At 42.9% G+C, this 24,179-nt stretch overlaps 1 protein-coding gene across 1 annotated transcript in view; it reads right to left on the bottom strand.

Moving 5' to 3' along the window:
• LOC122925800 (cystine/glutamate transporter-like) overlaps positions 1–24,179 on the bottom strand; it is an 88,458-nt gene that overhangs the window by 56,628 nt on the left and 7,651 nt on the right. The window contains exon 4 of the mRNA XM_044277160.1: positions 23,871–23,967. Coding sequence (XP_044133095.1) covers positions 23,871–23,967 — 97 coding nt within the window. The remainder of the gene's footprint in view (positions 1–23,870; positions 23,968–24,179) is intronic.

Raw genomic sequence — 24,179 nt, 5'->3', positions numbered from 1 at the left:
TGGAGAACCAACACTGTCATTTTTCTAAACTGTTTTAAAACTACAGAAAAAGTCTAATCCACAGATTTTCTCATTTCAAGGTAGACTTATGGGTATATGTGCGTACGCTGCACACTCAATAGGCTTAGCTTGTCTCCTGATAGCATGTACTTCAGATGTGCCTTAATCCATCCTCAAGGAATGCATGAATTATTTCTTATATATGAAGCAGATTATTAAATGGTTATATGATTGTCACTCTGGATTTGACAGCGCTGTAATGTAGATCACACTTGTTATTTTTTAACACTTGAAGCAAAGCTGAATATAAATTCCATTGCTCCATAAAAGCACTCCTGGAGAGGAGATGGAGTGCTAACCCTTGTCCTACACAATCCTAGGTGGTATGATGTTGTCTTTGCAAACATTTACTGAATTTCATGATCTTTGTTGTGAAGTAAAATATGAGCTCAATTGTTTCTTCCATCATACTGAATTATTGTTATTACAATTTTTTTTTATTATTACTTTGCATTTTGCCTATCTTTGTTATCAAATGTGAAAATAGACTGTGCAAAAATAGACACGAGATGCAATACACATATTACCTAACGGGACCAGCATAAGTACATGGCCTTCTATATATCTTGCTACAGTAAATATTTATATATATATATTAATATTTTGTTATAGAGATGATCCTATAGGTATTCGAGTGCAAATGCTTTGGGCATCTTGTAGAAATGAGGGTTTTATTACTTGCATCATTTAAAGTGCCTTCATCGATTTTCTTTCTTAATAAACATTAAGAGTGATGTATAACAATCTGATATCTTCCTTTTTCTAATTTTCTGTACATAAGGCCCAAATATGGACCACAGGCAAAATACACACGAGATGTTCTTTGATGTCTATGGGAGAGTTTTCTAGATATACCTTGTGACCTGTGTCAAGGGAAGAGTGCAACTATCACCTATTATGAATGGTGAAATCCTGTGTGGAAAGAAATCTGGCATCAAAAATGTATAGCAACTAGAGTTGAGCGAACACCTGGATGTTCGGGTTCGAGAAGTTCGGCCGAACATCCCGGAAATGTTCGGGTTCGGGATCCGAACCCGATCCGAACTTCGTCCCGAACCCGAACCCCATTGAAGTCAATGGGGACCCGAACTTTTCGGCACTAAAACGGCTGTAAAACAGCCCAGGAAAGGGCTAGAGGGCTGCAAAAGGCAGCAACATGTAGGTAAATCCCCTGCAAACAAATGTGGATAGGGAAATTAATTAAATAAAAATTAAATAAATAAAAATTAACCAAAATCAATTGGAGAGAGGTTCCATAGCAGAGAATCTGGCTTCCCGTCACCCACCACTGGAACAGTCCATTCTCAGATATTTAGGCCCCGGCACCCAGGCAGAGGAGAGAGGTCCCGTAACAGACAATCTGGCTTCATGTCAGCAGAGAATCAGTCTTCATGTCATAGCAGAGAATCAGGCTTCACGTCACCCACCACTGTAAGAGTCCATTTTCATAAATTTAGGCCCAGCACCCAGGCAGAGGAGAGAGGTCCCGTAACAGAGGATCTGGCTTCATGTCAGCAGAGAATCAGTCTGCATGTCATAGCAGAGAATCAGGCTTCACGTCAGCCACCACTGCAACAGTCCATTGTCATAAATTTAGGCCCAGCACCCAGGCAGAGGAGAGAGGTCCCGTAACAGAGGATCTGGCTTCATGTCAGCAGAGAATCAGTCTGCATGTCATAGCAGAGAATCAGGCTTCACGTCAGCCACCACTGCAACAGTCCATTGTCATAAATTTAGGCCCAGCACCCAGGCAGAGGAGAGAGGTCCCGTAACAGACAATCTGGCTTCATGTCAGCAGAGAATTAGTCTGCATGTCATAGCAGAGAATGAGGCTTCACGTCAGCCACCACTGCAACAGTCCATTGGCATATATTTAGGCCTAGCACACAGGCAGAGGAGAGAGGTCCCGTAACAGACAATCTGGCTTCATGTCAGCAGAGAATCAGTCTGCATGTCATAGCAGAGAATGAGGCTTCACGTCACCCACCACTGCAACAGTCCATTGGCATATATTTAGGCCTAGCACACAGGCAGAGCAGAGAGGTCCCGTAACAGACAATCTGGCTTCATGACAGCAGAGAATCAGTCTGCATGTCATAGCAGAGAATGAGGCTTCACGTCACCCACCACTGCAACAGTCCATTGGCATATATTTAGGCCTAGCACACAGGCAGAGCAGAGAGGTCCCGTAACAGACAATCTGGCTTCATGTCAGCAGAGAATCAGTCTGCATGTCATAGCAGAGAATGAGGCTTCACGTCACCCACCACTGCAACAGTCCATTGGCATATATTTAGGCCTAGCACACAGGCAGAGCAGAGAGGTCCCGTAACAGACAATCTGGCTTCATGACAGCAGAGAATCAGTCTGCATGTCATAGCAGAGAATGAGGCTTCACGTCACCCACCACTGCAACAGTCCATTGGCATATATTTAGGCCTAGCACACAGGCAGAGCAGAGAGGTCCCGTAACAGACAATCTGGCTTCATGTCAGCAGAGAATCAGTCTGCATGTCATAGCAGAGAATGAGGCTTCACGTCACCCACCACTGCAACAGTCCATTGGCATATATTTAGGCCTAGCACACAGGCAGAGCAGAGAGGTCCCGTAACAGACGATCTGGCTTCATGTCAGCAGAGAATCAGTCTGCATGTCATAGCAGAGAATGAGGCTTCACGTCACCCACCACTGCAACAGTCCATTGGCATATATTTAGGCCTAGCACACAGGCAGAGCAGAGAGGTCCCGTAACAGACAATCTGGCTTCATGTCAGCAGAGAATCAGTCTGCATGTCATAGCAGAGAATGAGGCTTCACGTCACCCACCACTGCAACAGTCCATTGGCATATATTTAGGCCCAGCACCCAGGCAGAGGAGAGAGGTCCCGTAACAGACAATCTGGCTTCATGTCAGCAGAGAATTAGTCTGCATGTCATAGCAGAGAATCAGGCTTCATGTCAGCCACCACTGCAACAGTCCATTGGCATATATTTAGGCCTAGCACACAGGCAGAGGAGAGGTTCATTCAACTTTGGGTAGCCTCGCAATATAATGGTAAAATGAAAATAAAAATAGGATTGAATGAGGAAGTGCCCTGGAGTCCAATAATATATGGTTATGGGGAGGTAGTTAATGTCTAATCTGGACAAGGGACCGACAGGTCCTGTGGGATCCATGCCTGGTTCATTTTTATGAACGTCAGCTTGTCCACATTGGCTGTAGACAGGCGGCTGCGTTTGTCTGTAATGACGCCCCCTGCCGTGCTGAATACACGTTCAGACAAAACGCTGGCTGCCGGGCAGGCCAGCACCTCCAAGGCATAAAAGGCTAGCTCTGGCCACGTGGACAATTTAGAGACCCAGAAGTTGAATAGGGCCGAACCATCAGTCAGTACGTGGAGGGGTGTGCACACGTACTGTTCCACCATGTTAGTGAAATGTTGCCTCCTGCTAACACGTTGCGTATCAGGTGGTGGTGCAGTTAGCTGTGGCGTGTTGACAAAAGTTTTCCACATCTCTGCCATGCTAACCCTGCCCTCAGAGGAGCTGGCCGTGACACAGCTGCCTTGGCGACCTCTTGCTCCTCCTCTGCCTTGGCCTTGGGCTTCCACTTGTTCCCCTGTGACATTTGGGAATGCTCTCAGTAGCGCGTCTACCAACGTGCGCTTGTACTCGCGCATCTTCCTATCACGCTCCAGTGCAGGAAGTAAGGTGGGCACATTGTCTTTGTAGCGTGGATCCAGCAGGGTGGCAACCCAGTAGTCCGCACAGGTTAAAATGTGGGCAACTCTGCTGTCGTTGCGCAGGCACTGCAGCATGTAGTCGCTCATGTGTGCCAGGCTGCCCAGGGGTAAGGACAAGCTGTCCTCTGTGGGAGGCGTATCGTCATCGTCCTGCCTTTCCCCCCAGCCACGCACCAGTGATGGACCCGAGCTGCGTTGGGTGCCACCCCGCTGTGACCATGCTTCATCCTCATCCTCCTCCACCTCCTCCTCATCCTCGTCCTCCTCGTCCTCCAGTAGTGGGCCCTGGCTGGCCACATTTGTACCTGGCCTCTGCTGTTGCCAAAAACCTCCCTCTGAGTCACTTCGAAGAGACTGGCCTGAAAGTGCTAAAAATGACCCCTCTTCCTCCTCCTCCTCCTCCTGGGCCACCTCCTCTTCCATCATCGCCCTAAGTGTTTTCTCAAGGAGACATAGAAGTGGTATTGTAACGCTGATAACGGTGTCATCGCCACTGGCCATGTTGGTGGAGTACTCGAAACAGCGCAACAGGGCACACAGGTCTCGCATGGAGGCCCAGTCATTGGTGGTGAAGTGGTGCTGTTCTGTAGTGCGACTGACCCGTGCGTGCTGCAGCTGAAACTCCACTATGGCCTGCTGCTGCTCGCACAGTCTGTCCAGCATGTGCAAGGTGGAGTTCCACCTGGTGGGCACGTCGCATATGAGGCGGTGAGCGGGAAGGCCGAAGTTACGCTGTAGCGCAGACAGGCGAGCAGCAGCAGGATGTGAACGCCGGAAGCGCGAACAGACGGCCCGCACTTTATGCAGCAGCTCTGACATGTCGGGGTAGTTGTGAATGAACTTCTGCACCACCAAATTCAGCACATGCGCCAAGCAAGGGATGTGCGTCAAATTGGCTAGTCCCAGAGCTGCAACGAGATTTCGCCCATTATCACACACCACCAGGCCGGGCTTGAGGCTCACCGGCAGCAACCACTCGTCGGTCTGTTGTTCAATACCCCGCCACAACTCCTGTGCGGTGTGGGGCCTGTCCCCCAAACATATGAGTTTCAGAATGGCCTGCTGACGTTTACCCCGGGCTGTGCTGAAGTTGGTGGTGAAGGTGTGTGGCTGACTGGATGAGCAGGTGGAAGAAGAGGAGGAGGAAGCCGAGAAGGAGGAGGTGGCAACAGGAGGCAAAGAATGTTGCCCTGCGATCCTTGGCGGCGGAAGGACGTGCGCCAAACAGCTCTCCGCCTGGGACCCAGCTGCCACTACATTTACCCAGTGTGCAGTTAGGGAGATATAGCGTCCCTGGCCGTGCTTACTGGTCCACGTATCTGTGGTTAGGTGGACCTTGCTACAGATGGCGTTGCGCAGTGCACACTTGATTTTATCGGATACTTGGTTGTGCAGGGAAGGCACGGCTCTCTTGGAGAAGTAGTGCCGGCTGGGAACAACATACTGTGGGACAGCAAGCGACATGAGCTGTTTGAAGCTGTCTGTGTCCACCAGCCTAAATGACAGCATTTCATAGGCCAGTAGTTTAGAAATGCTGGCATTCAGGGCCAGGGATCGAGGGTGGCTAGGTGGGAATTTACGCTTTCTATCAAATGTTTGTGAGATGGAGAGCTGAACGCTGGCGTGTGACATGGTTGAGACGCTTGGTGACGGAGGTGGTGGTGGTGGTGTTGGTGGTACATCCCCTGTTTGCTGGGCGGCAGGTGCCAACGTTCCTCCAGAGGCGGAGGAAGAGGCCGAGGCGGCAGCAGCAGAATAGGCCGAGGCGGCAGCAGCAGAAGAGGTAGCAGGGGGAGCCTGAGTCACTTCCTTGGTTTTAAGGTGTTTACTCCACTGCAGTTCATGCTTTGCATGCAGGTGCCTGGTCATGCAGGTTGTGCTCAGGTTCAGAACGTTAATGCCTCGCTTCAGGCTCTGATGGCACAGCGTGCAAACCACTCGGGTCTTGTCGTCAGCACATTGTTTGAAGAAGTGCCATGCCAGGGAACTCCTTGAAGCTGCCTTTGGGGTGCTCGGTCCCAGATGGCGGCGGTCAGTAGCAGGCGTAGTCTCTTGGCGGCGGGTGTTCTGCTTTTGCCCACTGCTCCCTCTTTTGCTACGCTGTTGGCTCGGTCTCACCACTGCCTCTTCCTCCGAACTGTGAAAGTCAGTGGCACGACCTTCATTCCATGTGGGGTCTAGGACCTCATCGTCCCCTGCATCGTCTTCCACCCAGTCTTGATCCCTGACCTCCTGTTCAGTCTGCACACTGCAGAAAGACGCAGCAGTTGGCACCTGTGTTTCGTCATCATCAGAGACATGCTGAGGTGGTATTCCCATGTCCTCATCATCAGGAAACATAAGTGGTTGTGCGTCAGTGCATTCTATGTCTTTCACCGCTGGGGAAGGGCTAGGTGGATGCCCTTGGGAAACCCTGCCAGCGGAGTCTTCAAACAGCATAAGAGACTGCTGCATAACTTGAGGCTGAGACAGTTTCCCTGGTATGCATGGGGGTGATGTGACAGACTGATGGGGTTGGTTTTCAGGCGCCATCTGTGCGCTTTCTGCAGAAGACTGGGTGGGAGATAATGTGAACGTGCTGGATCCACTGTCGGCCACCCAATTGACTAATGCCTGTACCTGCTCAGGCCTTACCATCCTTAGAACGGCATTGGGCCCCACCATATATCGCTGTAAATTCTGGCGGCTACTGGGACCTGAGGTAGTTGGTACACTAGGACGTGTGGATGTGGCAGAACGGCCACGTCCTCTCCCAGCACCAGTGGGTCCACTAACACCACCACGACCATGTCCACGTCCGCGTCCCTTACTAGATGTTTTTCTCATTGTTATGGTTCACCACAACAACAAATATATTATTTGGCCCAATGTATTGTATTCAAATTCAGCGGGATATAAATTTGAGGCCTAGTATTTAGGCGCTGGGTGACCGGTATGGATTTAGTGACAGAATTAGACTTGGAAATGCACAGAAGCGTGTGTGTGTGAAGTTATTCTGAATGACCCAATGTGCACCTTGAATATTATATACCCTTTTAGGGATAGATTTCAAATAGCTCTGATATAGCAGAAACCACTAAATTATGAAATTGTTAAATTGGGAATTGTATTTAAACCCAGAACAAAAAATGTGCTTTGACGGACACTAAATAACTTTCCCAGCCACAACAGGACAGCGTTAACGAGAGATTTAGCAGGATATAAATTTGAGGCCTAGTATTTAGGCGCTGGGTGACAGGTATGGGTTTAGTGACAGAATTAGACTTGGAAATACACAGTAGCGGGTGTGTGTGAAGTTATTCTGAATGACCCAATGTGCACCTTGAATATTATATACCCTTTTAGGGATAGATTTCAAATAGCTCTGATATAGCAGAAACCACTAAATTATGAAATTGTTAAATTGGGAATTGTATTTAAACCCAGAACAAAAAATGTGCTTTGACGGACACTAAATAACTTTCCCAGCCACAACAGGACAGCGTTAACGAGAGATTTAGCAGGATATAAATTTGAGGCCTAGTATTTAGGCGCTGGGTGACAGGTATGGGTTTAGTGACAGAATTAGACTTAGAAATACACAGTAGCGGGTGTGTGTGAAGTTATTCTGAATGACCCAATGTGCACCTTGAATATTATATACCCTTTTAGGGATAGATTTCAAATAGCTCTGATATAGCAGAAACCACTAAATTATGAAATTGCTAAATTGGGAATTGTATTTCAACCCAGAACAAAAAATGTGCTTTGACGGACACTAAATAACTTTCCCAGCCACAACAGGACAGCGTTAACGAGAGATTTAGCAGGATATAAATTTGAGGCCTAGTATTTAGGCGCTGGGTGACAGGTATGGGTTTAGTGACAGAATTAGACTTGGAAATACACAGTAGCGGGTGTGTGTGAAGTTATTCTGAATGACCCAATGTGCACCTTGAATATTATATACCCTTTTAGGGATAGATTTCAAATAGCTCTGATATAGCAGAAACCACTAAATTATGAAATTGTTAAATTGGGAATTGTATTTAAACCCAGAACAAAAAATGTGCTTTGACGGACACTAAATAACTTTCCCAGCCACAACAGGACAGCGTTAACGAGAGATTTAGCAGGATATAAATTTGAGGCCTAGTATTTAGGCGCTGGGTGACAGGTATGGGTTTAGTGACAGAATTAGACTTAGAAATACACAGTAGCGGGTGTGTGTGAAGTTATTCTGAATGACCCAATGTGCACCTTGAATATTATATACCCTTTTAGGGATAGATTTCAAATAGCTCTGATATAGCAGAAACCACTAAATTATGAAATTGCTAAATTGGGAATTGTATTTCAACCCAGAACAAAAAATGTGCTTTGACGGACACTAAATAACTTTCCCAGCCACAACAGGACAGCGTTAACGAGAGATTTAGCAGGATATAAATTTGAGGCCTAGTATTTAGGCGCTGGGTGACAGGTATGGGTTTAGTGACAGAATTAGACTTGGAAATACACAGTAGCGGGTGTGTGTGAAGTTATTCTGAATGACCCAATGTGCACCTTGAATATTATATACCCTTTTAGGGATAGATTTCAAATAGCTCTGATATAGCAGAAACCACTAAATTATGAAATTGTTAAATTGGGAATTGTATTTAAACCCAGAACAAAAAATGTGCTTTGACGGACACTAAATAACTTTCCCAGCCACAACAGGACAGCGTTAACGAGAGATTTAGCAGGATATAAATTTGAGGCCTAGTATTTAGGCGCTGGGTGACAGGTATGGGTTTAGTGACAGAATTAGACTTAGAAATACACAGTAGCGGGTGTGTGTGAAGTTATTCTGAATGACCCAATGTGCACCTTGAATATTATATACCCTTTTAGGGATAGATTTCAAATAGCTCTGATATAGCAGAAACCACTAAATTATGAAATTGCTAAATTGGGAATTGTATTTCAACCCAGAACAAAAAATGTGCTTTGACGGACACTAAATAACTTTCCCAGCCACAACAGGACAGCGTTAACGAGAGATTTAGCAGGATATAAATTTGAGGCCTAGTATTTAGGCGCTGGGTGACAGGTATGGGTTTAGTGACAGAATTAGACTTGGAAATACACAGTAGCGGGTGTGTGTGAAGTTATTCTGAATGACCCAATGTGCACCTTGAATATTATATACCCTTTTAGGGATAGATTTCAAATAGCTCTGATATAGCAGAAACCACTAAATTATGAAATTGTTAAATTGGGAATTGTATTTAAACCCAGAACAAAAAATGTGCTTTGACGGACACTAAATAACTTTCCCAGCCACAACAGGACAGCGTTAACGAGAGATTTAGCAGGATATAAATTTGAGGCCTAGTATTTAGGCGCTGGGTGACAGGTATGGGTTTAGTGACAGAATTAGACTTAGAAATACAAAGTAGCGGGTGTGTGTGAAGTTATTCTGAATGACCCAATGTGCACCTTGAATATTATATACCCTTTTAGGGATAGATTTCAAATAGCTCTGATATAGCAGAAACCACTAAATTATGAAATTGCTAAATTGGGAATTGTATTTCAACCCAGAACAAAAAATGTGCTTTGACGGACACTAAATAACTTTCCCAGCCACAACAGGACAGCGTTAACGAGAGATTTAGCAGGATATAAATTTGAGGCCTAGTATTTAGGCGCTGGGTGACAGGTATGGGTTTAGTGACAGAATTAGACTTGGAAATACACAGTAGCGGGTGTGTGTGAAGTTATTCTGAATGACCCAATGTGCACCTTGAATATTATATACCCTTTTAGGGATAGATTTCAAATAGCTCTGATATAGCAGAAACCACTAAATTATGAAATTGTTAAATTGGGAATTGTATTTAAACCCAGAACAAAAAATGTGCTTTGACGGACACTAAATAACTTTCCCAGCCACAACAGGACAGCGTTAACGAGAGATTTAGCAGGATATAAATTTGAGGCCTAGTATTTAGGCGCTGGGTGACAGGTATGGGTTTAGTGACAGAATTAGACTTAGAAATACAAAGTAGCGGGTGTGTGTGAAGTTATTCTGAATGACCCAATGTGCACCTTGAATATTATATACCCTTTTAGGGATAGATTTCAAATAGCTCTGATATAGCAGAAACCACTAAATTATGAAATTGCTAAATTGGGAATTGTATTTCAACCCAGAACAAAAAATGTGCTTTGACGGACACTAAATAACTTTCCCAGCCACAACAGGACAGCGGTAACGAGAGATTTAGCAGGGTATAAATTTGAGGCCTAGTATTTAGGCGCTGGGTGACAGGTATGGGTTTAGTGACAGAATTAGACTTGGAAATACACAGTAGCGGGTGTGTGTGAAGTTATTCTGAATGACCCAATGTGCACCTTGAATATTATATACCCTTTTAGGGATAGATTTCAAATAGCTCTGATATAGCAGAAACCACTAAATTATGAAATTGTTAAATTGGGAATTGTATTTAAACCCAGAACAAAAAATGTGCTTTGACGGACACTAAATAACTTTCCCAGCCACAACAGGACAGCGTTAACGAGAGATTTAGCAGGATATAAATTTGAGGCCTAGTATTTAGGCGCTGGGTGACAGGTATGGGTTTAGTGACAGAATTAGACTTAGAAATACACAGTAGCGGGTGTGTGTGAAGTTATTCTGAATGACCCAATGTGCACCTTGAATATTATATACCCTTTTAGGGATAGATTTCAAATAGCTCTGATATAGCAGAAACCACTAAATTATGAAATTGCTAAATTGGGAATTGTATTTCAACCCAGAACAAAAAATGTGCTTTGACGGACACTAAATAACTTTCCCAGCCACAACAGGACAGCGGTAACGAGAGATTTAGCAGGATATAAATTTGAGGCCTAGTATTTAGGCGCTGGGTGACAGGTATGGGTTTAGTGACAGAATTAGACTTGGAAATACACAGTAGCGGGTGTGTGTGAAGTTATTCTGAATGACCCAATGTGCACCTTGAATATTATATACCCTTTTAGGGATAGATTTCAAATAGCTCTGATATAGCAGGAACCACTAAATTATGAAATTGCTAAATTGGGAATTGTATTTCAACCCAGAACAAAAAATGTGCTTTGACGGACACTAAATAACTTTCCCAGCCACAACAGGACAGCGGTAACGAGAGATTTAGCAGGATATAAATTTGAGGCCTAGTATTTAGGCGCTGGGTGACAGGTATGGGTTTAGTGACAGAATTAGACTTGGAAATACACAGTAGCGGGTGTGTGTGAAGTTATTCTGAATGACCCAATGTGCACCTTGAATATTATATACCCTTTTAGGGATAGATTTCAAATAGCTCTGATATAGCAGGAACCACTAAATTATGAAATTGCTAAATTGGGAATTGTACTTCAACCCAGAACAAAAAATGTGCTTTGACGGACACTAAATAACTTTCCCAGCCACAACAGGACAGCGGTAACGAGAGATTTAGCGGGATATAAATTTGAGGCCTAGTATTTAGGCGCTGGGTGACCGGTATGGATTTAGTGACAGAATTAGACTGGGATATGGCCAAAAAATAACCACACTATTGCTGGTTAAATGCACTTGGTGACGGGCGCAGCTTGCCCCTGATTTAGTATATGGCCAAAAAATGAACAGACTATTGCTGGTTAAATGCACTTGGTGTCACAGCTTGACGCACCACACTACTGAGGGTTAAATGCACTTGGTGTTGGGCGCAGCTTGCCCCTGATGTAGTATATGGCCAAAAAATGAACAGACTATTGCTGGTTAAATGCACTTGGTGTGACAGCTTCACCCTGATGTAGGCTTTAGCCAAAAAACAACCACACCATTGAGGGTTAAATGCACTTGGTGACAGGCGCAGCTTGCCCCTGATTTAGTATATGGCCAAAAAAATGAACAGACTATTGCTGGTTAAATGCACTTGGTGTGACAGCTTCACCCTGATGTAGGCTTTAGCCAAAAAACAACCACACCATTGAGGGTTAAATGCACTTGGTCGCAGCTTGGATGCACTTGGTCGCAGCACCGCACAAGACACAAAATGGCCGCCGATCACCCCAGAAAAAAGTGACTGACAAACGGTCTGGGCAGCCTAAAAACAGTGAGTGAGCATTTGAATTTCAGCAGCTCAATGATGCACAGCTGCAGATCGATCGATTAATCAAGTGAAGTCCTTTGGAGGAGTTAATCTGCCTAATCTCGCCCTACTGTCGCATCCGCAACCTCTCCCTACGCTAATCAGAGCAGAGTGACGGGCGGCGCTATGTGACTCCAGCTTAAATAGAGGCTGGGTCACATGGTGCTCTGGCCAATCACAGCCATGCCAATAGTAGGCATGGCTGTGACGGCCTCTTGGGGCAAGTAGTATGACGCTTGTTGATTGGCTGCTTTGCAGCCTTTCAAAAAGCGCCAAGAAAGCGTCACAAAAGCGCCAAGAAAGCGACGAACACCGAACCCGAACCCGGACTTTTACGAAAATGTCCGGGTTCGGGTCCGTGTCACGGACACCGCAAAATTCGGTACGAACCCGAACTATACAGTTCGAGTTCGCTCATCCCTAATAGCAACACATCTCCTTTTTTTTCTAATCAGTTTTTATTTTCTGATTCCAGATTTAGTTTTTATTCTATTTTTCTGAAAGTTATTGTGGGAGCTGCCATCTTGCCTGAGCTGTTCTTAACAGCGTTTACAAAGCATTAAAAAAAATTGCTTTACGGCAGCCACATGGTCAGGAGGGGATTCACTGATTCCTATGGAAAAGTTTTCTAGACATGCTCTGTGCCCTGGGCAGAGGTCATTGTACATGGAAAGAATAGATGAGCTCTGACAATCAGCAATTGTAAATGGTGGATCCTGTCTTATCTATACACAGAGGTGATATCTCCTTGTTAGTGTTGGTTGAGCACCAAAGCGCTCGCGTGCTCTGGTAGAACACATCCCAATGCTTGGGTCCTCTACAGAGCACCCAAGCACAATGGAAGTCAACGGGAGAACCCGAGCATTAAACCAGGCACCCCCTGACCTGAAGAGGGGAGGGTGTCAGGACTTTAGTTCAGCCTGGATATAGCTATATATTGAGTAAGAGCAGGGACTCCTAATCCCTGCTCTTACTCAATATATAGCTATATCCATATATGGAGTCAATGCTAGATGACACCCCAGTGTATTTAAATCTTATTTAGCCTCTATTTCTGAAAAGTTTCTGGTGGGATTCAAACTCACAACTTTCTACATTACAGCCAAAAAACTTCACCACTACACTATAGAGCTGCATGACCAGTTATTTTAAAAATAGGAGAAATCTGCTGTACAGATGAAACTCTAAAAATTAAATATTGTGCAAAAGTCCATTATTTCAGTAATGCAAAGGAAATAATTAAAAGGAATTGCATTAATGCAGCTGAAAATTAGAATTTTGTGAAAAGGTTCAATATTCTAGGCTCAAAGTGTCACACTCTAGTCAGATAATGAATCCATACCCCCTGAGAAAAGGATACCTTAAAATTGTGACTTTGGGGTTTCATAAACTGTAAGCCATAATCATCCAAATTATAACAAATAAAGGCTTGAAATATCTCGTTTTGCATGTAATGAGCCTATCTCATATATTAGTTTCACCTTTTAAGTTGCATTTCTGAAATAAATGAACTTTGCCCGATATTCTAATTTTTCGAGTTTCACCTGTATAGGAACACTTACTAGTAATAATATTCCTATACAGCAGAAGTCTCATATTTTTTATTTTATTTTTTTAAGTAACTAGTCATGCAGTTCTATAGTGTAGTGGTTAACATTCTGGGCTGTAATGTAGAAGGTTGTGAGTTTGAATCCCTTTAGAAATAGAGGCTAAATTTAATTTAAACATATACGTTTTAGCCATAATATAGTTACATATATTATTATATATTTATAATATATGTAAATACCGTATTTTTTGCTTTATAAGACGCACTTTTTTCCCCCAAAAGAGGGGGGGGGGGGGTGACAGTGCATCTTATAAAATGATGGTTGACTTTTTTTTTTTACAGGGCTGACACTGATATATCGCTGGTCACTATGCTGCACAGCGTGGCCGGCGATACATCAGTTACAGTGCGGGGAGGGAGGAAGGGGCTGGAGGCAACTCACAGCGGGGCCCGGTGCAGTCACTGTATTACACCGGGCCCCGCGCACAGAAGTCTCTTTGTATGTAAAATCTTTCATTAATCCTGAATCAATCGCTCTCCTTTTGATAAACTAGCCTAATCGCCTGCATCAGTACTCACTATGAATGTAGTGTGCGGTCCCTCCAGCGCATGACTTCATCCTGCTCCTGCTTCATTAATGAAGTGGGAGGAGCGTGACTGACTGAGTGATGTCAGTCACACGTCGGCCGGACTGCACGCTGCACTCATAGTGAGTACTGATGCAGGCGATTAGGCTAGTTTATCAAAAGGAGAGCGATTGATTCAGGATTAATGAAACATTTTACATACAAAGAGACTTCTGTGCGCGGGGCCCGGTGTAATACAGTGACTGCACCAGGCCCCGCTTTGAGTTGCCTCCAGCCCCTCCTCCCTCCCAGCACTGTGACTGATGTATCGCCGGCCACACTGTGCAGCAAAGCGGCCGGCGATATATCAGTGTCAGCTAGTTTATCAAAAGGAGAGCGATTGATTCAGGATTAAAGAATAAAGTACTGTAATGCTGTAAAACATAGGGCCATGAGGGGGACCAGCATAAGATGCTATATGTGTGTCACCCACACATATAGCATCTTATGCTGGCCCCCTTCATTGCCCTATGTGTCACAACACACATCCCCCATAACAGTGCATCATTCATAGATCCCACCATAACAGTGCATCATCCACAGATTTCCCCCATAACAGTGTGTCATCCACAGATCCCCCATAACAGTGCATCATCCACAGAGCCCCATAACAGTGCGTCATCCACAGATCCCCCATAACAGTGCGTCATCCACAGATCCCCCATAACAGTGTGTCATCCACAGATCCCCCATAACAGTGTGTCATCCACAGATCCCCCATAACAGTGTGTCATCCACAGATCCCCATAACAGTGTGTCATCCACAGATCCCCATAACAGTGAGTCATCCACAGATCCCCCATAACAGTGCGTCATCCACAGATCCCCCATAATAGTGCGTCATCCACAGAGCCCCATAACAGTGTAATTCCCAGACCATTAGTTCAAAATCCACCAAAAGCACACCTTTTGGTTCAAATTTTTCTTCTTATTTTCCTCCTCAAAAACCTAGGTGTGTCTTATAACCAGGTGCGTCTTATAAAGCGAAAAATATGGTATATTATGGCTAAAACATCAGTACTAGTTTCCAACATATTATGCATTCATATGTCAGAAGTATGATTATATGCAGTCGAGTCCATAAATATTGGGGCATTAACACAATTGTAACATTTTTGGCTCTATACACCACCCCAATGGATGTGAAATGAAACAAACAAGGTGTGCTTTAACTGCAGACTGTCAGCTTTAATTTTAGGGTATTTACATCCAAATCAGGTGAATGGTGTAGGAATTACAATAGTTTGCATATGTGCCTCCCACTTGTTAAGGGACCAAAAGTAATGGGACAATTAACTTCTCAACTGTTCCATGGCCCGTTGTGTTATTCCCTCATTATCCCAATTACAATGAGCAGATAAAAGGTCCAGAGTTCATTTCAAGTGTGATATTTGCATTTGGAATCTGTTGCTGTCAACTCAAGATGAGATCCAAAGAGTTGGCACTATCAGTGAAGCAAGCCATCATTAGGCTGAAAAAAAAAAAAAACATCAGAGAGATAGCAACAACCTTAGGCGTGGCCAAAGGTGAGCTCAGCAACACCAAGAGACCTGGAAGACCACGAAAAACAACTGTGGTGGATGACTGAAGAATTCTTTCCCTGGTGAAGAAAACACCCTTCACAATAGTTGGCCAGATCAAGAACACTCTCCAGAAGGTAGGTGTATGTGTGTCAAAGTCAACAATCAAGAGAAGCCTTCACCAGAGTGAATACAGAGGGTTCACCACAAGATGTAAACCATTGGTGAGCCTCAAAAACAGGAAGGCCAGATTAGAGTTTGCCAAACAACATCTAAAAAAGCCTTCACAGTTCTGGAACAACATCCTATGGACAGATGAGACCAAGATCAACTTGTACCAGAGTGATGGGAAGAGAAGAGTATAAAGAATGAAAGGAACTGCTCATGATACTAAGCATACCACCTCATCAGTGAAGCATGGTGGTGGTAGTGTCATGGTGTGGGCATATATGGCTGCCAATGGAACTGGTTCTCTTGTATTTATTGATGATGTGACTGCTGACAAAAGCAGCAGGATGAATTCTGAAGTGTTTCTGGCAATATTATCTGCTCATATTCAGCCAAATGCTTCAGAACTCATTGGACGGCTCTTCACAGTGCAGATGGACAATGACCCAAAGCATACTGCAAAAGCAACCAAAGAGTTTTTTTAAGGGAAAGAAGTGGAATGTTATGCAATGGCCATGTCAATCACCTGACCTAAATGCGATTGAGCATACATTTCACTTGCTGAAGACAAAACTGAAGGGAAAATGCCCCAAGAACAAGCAGGAACTGAAGACAGTTGCAGTAGAGGCCTGGCAGAGCATCACCAGGGATGAAACCCAGCGTCTGGTGATGTCTATGCGTTCCAGACTTCAGGCTGTAATTGACTGCAAAGGATTTGCAACCAAGTATTAAAAAGTATAAGTTTGATTTATGATTATTATTCTGTCCCATTACTTTTGGTTCCTTAACAAGTGGGAGGCACATATGCAAACTGTTGTAATTCCTACACCGTTCACCTGATTTGGATGCAAATACCCTCAAATTAAAGCTGACAGTCTGCAGTTAAAGCACATCTTGTTTGTGTCATTTCAAATCCATTGTGGTGGTGTATAGAGCCAAAATTGTTAGAATTGTGTCGATGTCTCAATATTTACAGACCTGACTGTGTATGTATATATATATATATATATATATATATATAGCAGAAAAGGAGATTTGGCGGCACCAGCTATTGGCTCAGGTGCTGGGTCCAAAGGAATATATATATATATCATTACACAAAAAAAATATAAAATATATAAATTTTTGACGGGATTTGAACTCACAACCTTCGATGTTACAGCCCAGAAAGTTAACCACTACACTATAGAACTGCAAGTGCAGTTGTGGGGGAAAAAAAATTATATTTATGTTATATACTACTAGTAACTATTCCTATACTGCAGAAGTCTGAATTTTTATTTTAATTAACTGGCCATGTAGCTCTATTATGTAGTGGTTAACATTCTTGGCTGTAATGTAGAAGGTTGTGTAGCAGGCTGTCAGAAACTTTTCAGAAATATAGGCTAAATTAATTACACTGACTCGAGCACACGTAATATTCGGCCGAGCATGTTTGCCCAATAGTACTCATACTCATTCTTGATATTACTTTTAAACCTTTGCCCCTCTAATTTAAAACTATGTCCTCTTGTAGCAGTTTTTCTTCTTTTAAATATTCTCTCCTCTTTTACCTTTTTGATTCCCTTTATGCATTTAAAAGTTTCTATCATATCCCCTCTGTCTCGTCTTTCTTCCAAGCTATACATGTTAAGGTCCTTTAATCTTTCCTGGTAAGTTTTATCCTGCAATCCATGTACCAGTTTAGTAGCTCTTCTCTGAACTCTCTCCAAAGTATCAATATCCTTCTGGAGATATGGTCTCCAGTACTGAGCACAATACTCCAAATGAGGTCTCACTAGTGCTCTGTAGAGCGGCATGAGCACCTCCCTCTTTATACTGTTAATGTCTCTCCCTATACACCCAAGCATTCTGCTAGCATTTAATGCTGCTCTATGACATTGTCTGCCTACCTTTAAGTCTTCTGAAATAATGACCCCTAAATCCCTTTCCTCAGATACTAAGGTTAGGACTGTATCACTAATTTTATATTCTGCTTTTGGGTTTTAATGCCACAGGTGCATTATCTTACACTTATCAACTAGTTATTGGTCTAACATTGGTTTTTGCAGTGTTATTTGGCTAGGGGATACCGTCCATGGTAATCCTGCATTGGTAATGAGATGACTACTGAAAAGTGATTTCTGCAGAGCAGGAGGTGTGACATGGAAAATGAAAAATAACATCACCGAAAATTCAAAAATTGATTTTCTGATGGCCCATTCCATTTAACAGTCCTGCTATGTGCTGCCACATTAACCTATGCATTGCCTTTATTCTGTCATTCAATTGCATAAAACTCCTGGGATAGGGCAGAGAGCACTGATGTGTAGTGTTCTGGAAAGACCACTGATCAGTGATGGTTTCTTCTTTATTTTTTTGGATGGCAGCCGTTCATAAATGTTTATTGTAGTTACAGTTTAAATGAACTGCCAAACAATAACTGAATTTAAAGACGACAATGAAAATTCCCTTAAGAATCTGGATAGACTAAAATGATATTAAAAAGCACAATATGTTATTTGGATTTTTTTCCCTCTCTTATCCTAACAATTACACAGCTATGCAAAATCGGATTGTTTATCAGACACTATTGTGAGTTGGGCTTACTTCTATTGAAATGCAGAAAGTGCAATACCAGCGTCTCAGAGCTGAAACCTGAAGCTCCTAATGTAAGGTTGTTTCTTATGTGCCATTACAGTTTACTCGTACAGTATGTCTCATTATGCAACTTCTACCTCTGCACTCCTATACATAAACATAGGCTGGCATGGAAAGGCCACTACTGTTTTGCCAAGAAATCTCAAGTAACAGCTGACCAGAGGAATATTCAGTGATATTGTCACATTTTTAGAAATTTACAAGAATCCTTATGGATATTGATGGCATATCCTCAGTATATGCCATCAATATCAGATTGGAAAAAATATAAAGGGTGGTCCCTTGAGGTGGTGCAGAAGCACCCCCCAGATAACTACTCGTTAATTAGAACTATGTGAAAATAAGGGGTAGTAACGTATTAAAACCTAACTTTTATTAGGATAATTAAAGATCCCTATGAGGGGAGGAAAACCCCTACCAGACAAACAAGACACACAACAATAGGTAACCTGTAGAACAGGTCGCCTGATGGTCAGGTCCACTTTCACGTCTCTGAATGTGGCAGAAGGTGGACAGTGTGACCTATAAACATAAAACAAAAAATGAGACCGTGGCCGTCTCCCATGGTCTATAAACATGCCATAAGGCGAAATAAGGGTGGGTCTTACCGGTGGTGATCGGGGGGACCAATAAGTTCAATACCCAGGAGAAGGTCAATCAATATCAGATTGGCAGGGAGTCTGACACCCATCAACCCCACTGATCAACTGTTACCTCATAGTCTGAGATGGGCACCAGAAATTCACCACTCCATCAAGCTGGGCTGCTCCTATTGAATTTAATGGAGGCAGTCATGTAGCTACCAGCTCTCCCCAATGCAGAATGGACAGATCTTTGTATGTTATGACACCGACTTCTGTCCCTGGGCCTACAAAGTATCAACTGATCGGTGGGGGTCCCAGTTGTTGGACCTCCTCCTGAGGATAGACCATCAATATCAAAATCCTTGACAAGCCCTTTAAAGGGAACCTCTCACTGGGATTTTGTGTATAGAGCTGAGGACATGGGTTGCTAGATGGCTGCTAGCACATCCGCAATACCCAGACTGCGGGCCATGATGTATTTTCTAAACCAGTGCATTTTAATTAATTGGCAAATTACTGATAATTTTGTTGTAACGAAGGAACTTATGTTATTGATAATGGAACAATTTTAGGGATAATTTATGAATATTTTATTCACAGATTCGGATGTTCTATATAATTCAATGCTCTTATTTTGCCATAAAATTTTTAAATTTACACTGCATGGTTTATTTTCCAGTTCTTCCTGCAAGCATATGTTTTTATATCTTGTCCTTTTTGCCTGTAAAACATACTTTTAACCACAGATTCAATTTACTGACTAGTCTTTTTCCATTATAAATGCGTACACTTGTTTGTGTCCTTCATTACAGTGGTGCCTCTGATGAGCCATTGCGAATTCTCAGACGATAGAGCTTTACTTCACTTCCAATTAAGCAAATTTAGGTTTTATTAGTCATACCTCTGTTTCAAAAGACTTCATGTCTAGGAAGGAGCCTGAAATAATCAGTCCCTTTCCATCCATACAATCCCAGGGAACACACACTAATAAGAAGTGATTTACTTTCCTGCCTCTGAGAGTTAAATACCAGGAGCAGATGCACAAATCTGCCAGTGAAACTGATAACAGCATGTTGCTGCATGGCCTTCAAATACAATAAAATAATGGAAAAACGCAAAAGTAATGTTACACTAATGATTTATCATTTTCTTCCTAAGAAATATGGACAAGTTTAGGTCTCCAGAGAACCAAGAAATACTGTTTAAAGGGACAATCAATAACTATTAATAACTCATTGTCGTCAAGCCAAATTAAACTGTATATTTTTAGCAAATTGCGTAAATCCAAGACTTAGAATTTTATACAGACTTTCAGTGGATGTTTCTGCTATTTGCAATTTTTATTTCATTGAATAAAATAAATTATTGGAAAATAAAATCATTTGAGATATTTGATATGTCTTGTTTGCAATGTTTTTAGAGCACCCAGAGAAAACTTAAAGGAACTTGGCAGATTTGTCATTTCTGGGGTAAATAGCTATAGCTACATCCATGTCTGAGGGGTGACTATTGCACCACTAAGTTTTTCCCAATTGCACCACTAAACCTTGCCCCATCAGCCAGTTTAGCTTCATCCCCCATCTAAACACTGCTCTTAGTTTAGCAGTGCAGTCTGAGAAGCTGAAAAGGACCCTCTTCACATCTGAGCCCCTGCACTGCTGAACCAGCTGCACTGGTGGTATGTCCATCCCTCTAGTCATTTCTTTCTGCCTACCTATGGAGGCCACCTCGGGGAACCCTGATCTCTGGGGTCCTAAACATTTGCCATGGTGGTAAAGTCTGCCACTGCACAGGGAGAACAAACAATCTCCATGCAGATATTGTCCTTGGTCAGATCTGAACCTTAGAGTTTCCCTCATAGTTCCAAAATTGTCAACTGAGTAATTTATAAAGTGAATGACAAGAATGCATTTACATATTTCCCTAAACTAAAGACTGCAACATACTGTACATGTATGGGGCATAAAACTTTAAGTAAAATTAAGGAGTTATGAGCTCTTTAAAATAATTTTCTACATCATCAATGAGTCCTAAAGGTCCCTTCAGATGGGACAATTCAGTAGGCAACTGTCGGAAAGAAAGCATTCTTTCACGCAACGCCTGCTCGTCAGTGCAGAGATCTACTCCACAGACTTGTTTCCCAGCATCAGAGACTGTTTAGGCTACTTTCACACTAGCGTTCGATCGGATCCGTTCTGAACGGATCCGATCATAATAATGCAGACGGAGGCTCCGTTCAGAACGGATCCGTCTGCATTATTTTAGCATATAACAGCTAAGTGTGAAAATAGCCTCGTACGGATCCGTCCAGACTTTCAATGTAAAGTCAATGGGGGACGGATCCGCCTGAAGATTGAGCCATATTGTGGCATCTTCAAACGGATCCGTCCCCATTGACTTACATTGTAAGTCTGGATGGATCCGCACGCCTCCGCACGGCCAGGCGGACACCCGAACGCTGCAAGCAGCGTTCAGCTGTCCGCCTGTCCGTGCGGAGGCGAGCGGAGCGGAGGCTGAACGCCGCCAGACTGATGCAGTCTGAGCGGATCCGCTCCATTCAGACTGCATCAGGGCTGGACGGCTGCGTTCGGGTCCGCTCGTGAGCCCCTTCAAACGGAGCTCACGAGCGGACCGACGAACACTAGTGTGAAAGTAGCCTTACACAGCACAATCTTCTGCCAGCAAATTACGATTTAGGTGCCTACACAAATGGACCAATTACCCGATGAATGGCGGCACCTTTACACCACCAGATAATCGCAAGTGAGCGTTCCTAAGACCGCTTGTTAGAGATCATCTAGAGTGTTCTCTGTCCGTGTAAAGGGCCTTTAAATATAACTACTACTGTGCTGCTACACAGTTAAAATCTATATAGTTTAATTCATTGAACCATTCATATATTCTATATTTGGTTATATGCTCCCATCTAGTGTCCGTTTTTGGTAATGCACTTGTTTTTTCTTGTTCGTGATATCTGACTCATTTCATTTCCTTGCTCCACCCCTTCTTCTGTGTACTTCACTTCCTGTATCTTCATACTGCTCTAGACTATGTACAGGTACACATGTATTCTCATGTACGCTTATGAAAGCATCATCTTTTGACTGCACAATACCAGAATCCATCTGTTCTGCTGTACTCTTATCTGGCTTACAGAATAAAGCAACTTACACGTATAAACTCGTATCACACACTATAGGTAGGTTAGTGGTAGGTCCCATGCTACACTGAGATACCTCTTATATTTTCATCCACACATTATTTCATCTTGTGTAGGATGTTATTGTGGTATATGTGGTTTGCTGCCGGCATCCTCCATTGTATGCATTGTTGCTGGGGATTGCCATTAGCAACGGATCACATGTGGAGGATCCTCTCCCCCGGTTATAAATACGCTACAGTATTTGGTGTTTGAGCATTTCCTCCCAGTTAGGCCACTCAAGCAGAAAACTATCATAGGTGTTATAATATGAAATTGTCACATTGTAGGTGTAGATACTGTATATCATAGATGTCATAATGTCATCGGTGTCATATTACTGATTTTTTAGGTGTACAAGGTATAATATCGGAGGTATAAATCATAGTTGCGAATTCATAGATGTCATATCATAGGCATACACCTCATATCAGAGGTGAATATCATAAATATCATCTATATCATAGATGTCATGTCCCAGGAGCATATCACAGATGTTATAACATAGGTTTATATCACATATACATACATATACTGTATATAATATAGGCATAGCATAGGTGTGCAGTACCCCAAATCTGGGTTATCTGAAATTATTGTTTTATTGTATATAGTTCTGAATTGTTATGTAGATCGAATGTTTTGGCCGTAAATACCAGTAAAGAATATGGTTGGTAAATTGTTAGCAGAAACCACCCAACCTCTATGTAGGAGTGAGCTGGTTCCTATCCTGAGACACAGAGGAAAGGAAGCACACTGCAGAGCTCCTGCAGAACTAAAGTCAGTCTCAAGAAAATACTTGAGAAATCAGACAGCAGAGTGAACAGCTGAATACCTGCATAATAGACACTGCTGTATGGTAAGGGACTAGGGTTTAGTCACCCACACTACTACTAGGCCAGTTAAAACTCAAATCTAGACCTGATAGTGGATATCTACACCCACAAGTGTTAACTTGCAGCCATTCAACCTGCCTCTATACTCTTTTACTGGTGTCGGAAATTGCACTGCTGTTGAATGCACGAAAAGTTGTATGCTACATTTAGTAAAATGAGACTGTTATACGTTCACTGGCCTCATTCTTCAAACTACATTGTCACTGCACCGATTTCCAGGGAGCAATGGCTTGAAAGAGTATACCGTGACACAATACCTTATCAGGGCTACTACCATCACTCCCATCCACTGCACTGGCTCCCCAGGGGATCACTGTACATGTCATAATAGTTTACAGCATAGGTGTTATATGTAGCATAAGTGTATATCATAGCTACCAATTTTGGATTGGTGATACGCTGACAGCATTTTACCTGCTGAATACTGAGTCAGTAGCACAAATTTGGATAAATGACTCTGAGATGAGACATTTCTTCATGTGATCCGCTGATCTTTATGCTGTTCGCTTATAAATATGCTTTTTAGCATCCAGTAAACAGCACAAGCTAATGCACCACAAATCCATTTTGCAAACATTCCTATACTATGCATGAGAAATCCAGTCTACATACACTTATCATAAATATAAACGTGGAGAAAATGTAAAATGAATGTGAATATATTACCACTAATAAATGATCATGATTAAGAGTGCTACATCTAGAAACAGTCAAAGATGTTCTTAGCTTACCAAAACAATGACAGCTGGCAGAGGAGTATGCTTGTGTACATGAATCATAGAAAGGATCTCTGGAAGGTGACCTTCTCGAGAGGCTACATAGAACATTCTGATGGAAAAAACACAGACTTTACAAACAACTATACATTTGTTCAGCTGTTTGATATTTTCTGATAAAATATACTGCAAAGTTTATTTTACACTGAACATGAACTTTACATAATTTAACAATATTTAACATATAGATGGTGCAAGGTTAAAGGCTTGCTTACATGAAGCTATTGCTAAATATCTTTCTGTTAGGTGTTATGTGTAAATGTG

This window comes from Bufo gargarizans, chromosome 1 (genome assembly GCF_014858855.1).
Source record: "Bufo gargarizans isolate SCDJY-AF-19 chromosome 1, ASM1485885v1, whole genome shotgun sequence".
In the NCBI taxonomy this organism is placed as follows: Eukaryota; Metazoa; Chordata; class Amphibia; order Anura; family Bufonidae; genus Bufo; species Bufo gargarizans.
The sequence above is the reverse complement of the archived record's forward strand: the minus strand, read 5'-3'. Positions and strand labels throughout refer to the sequence as shown.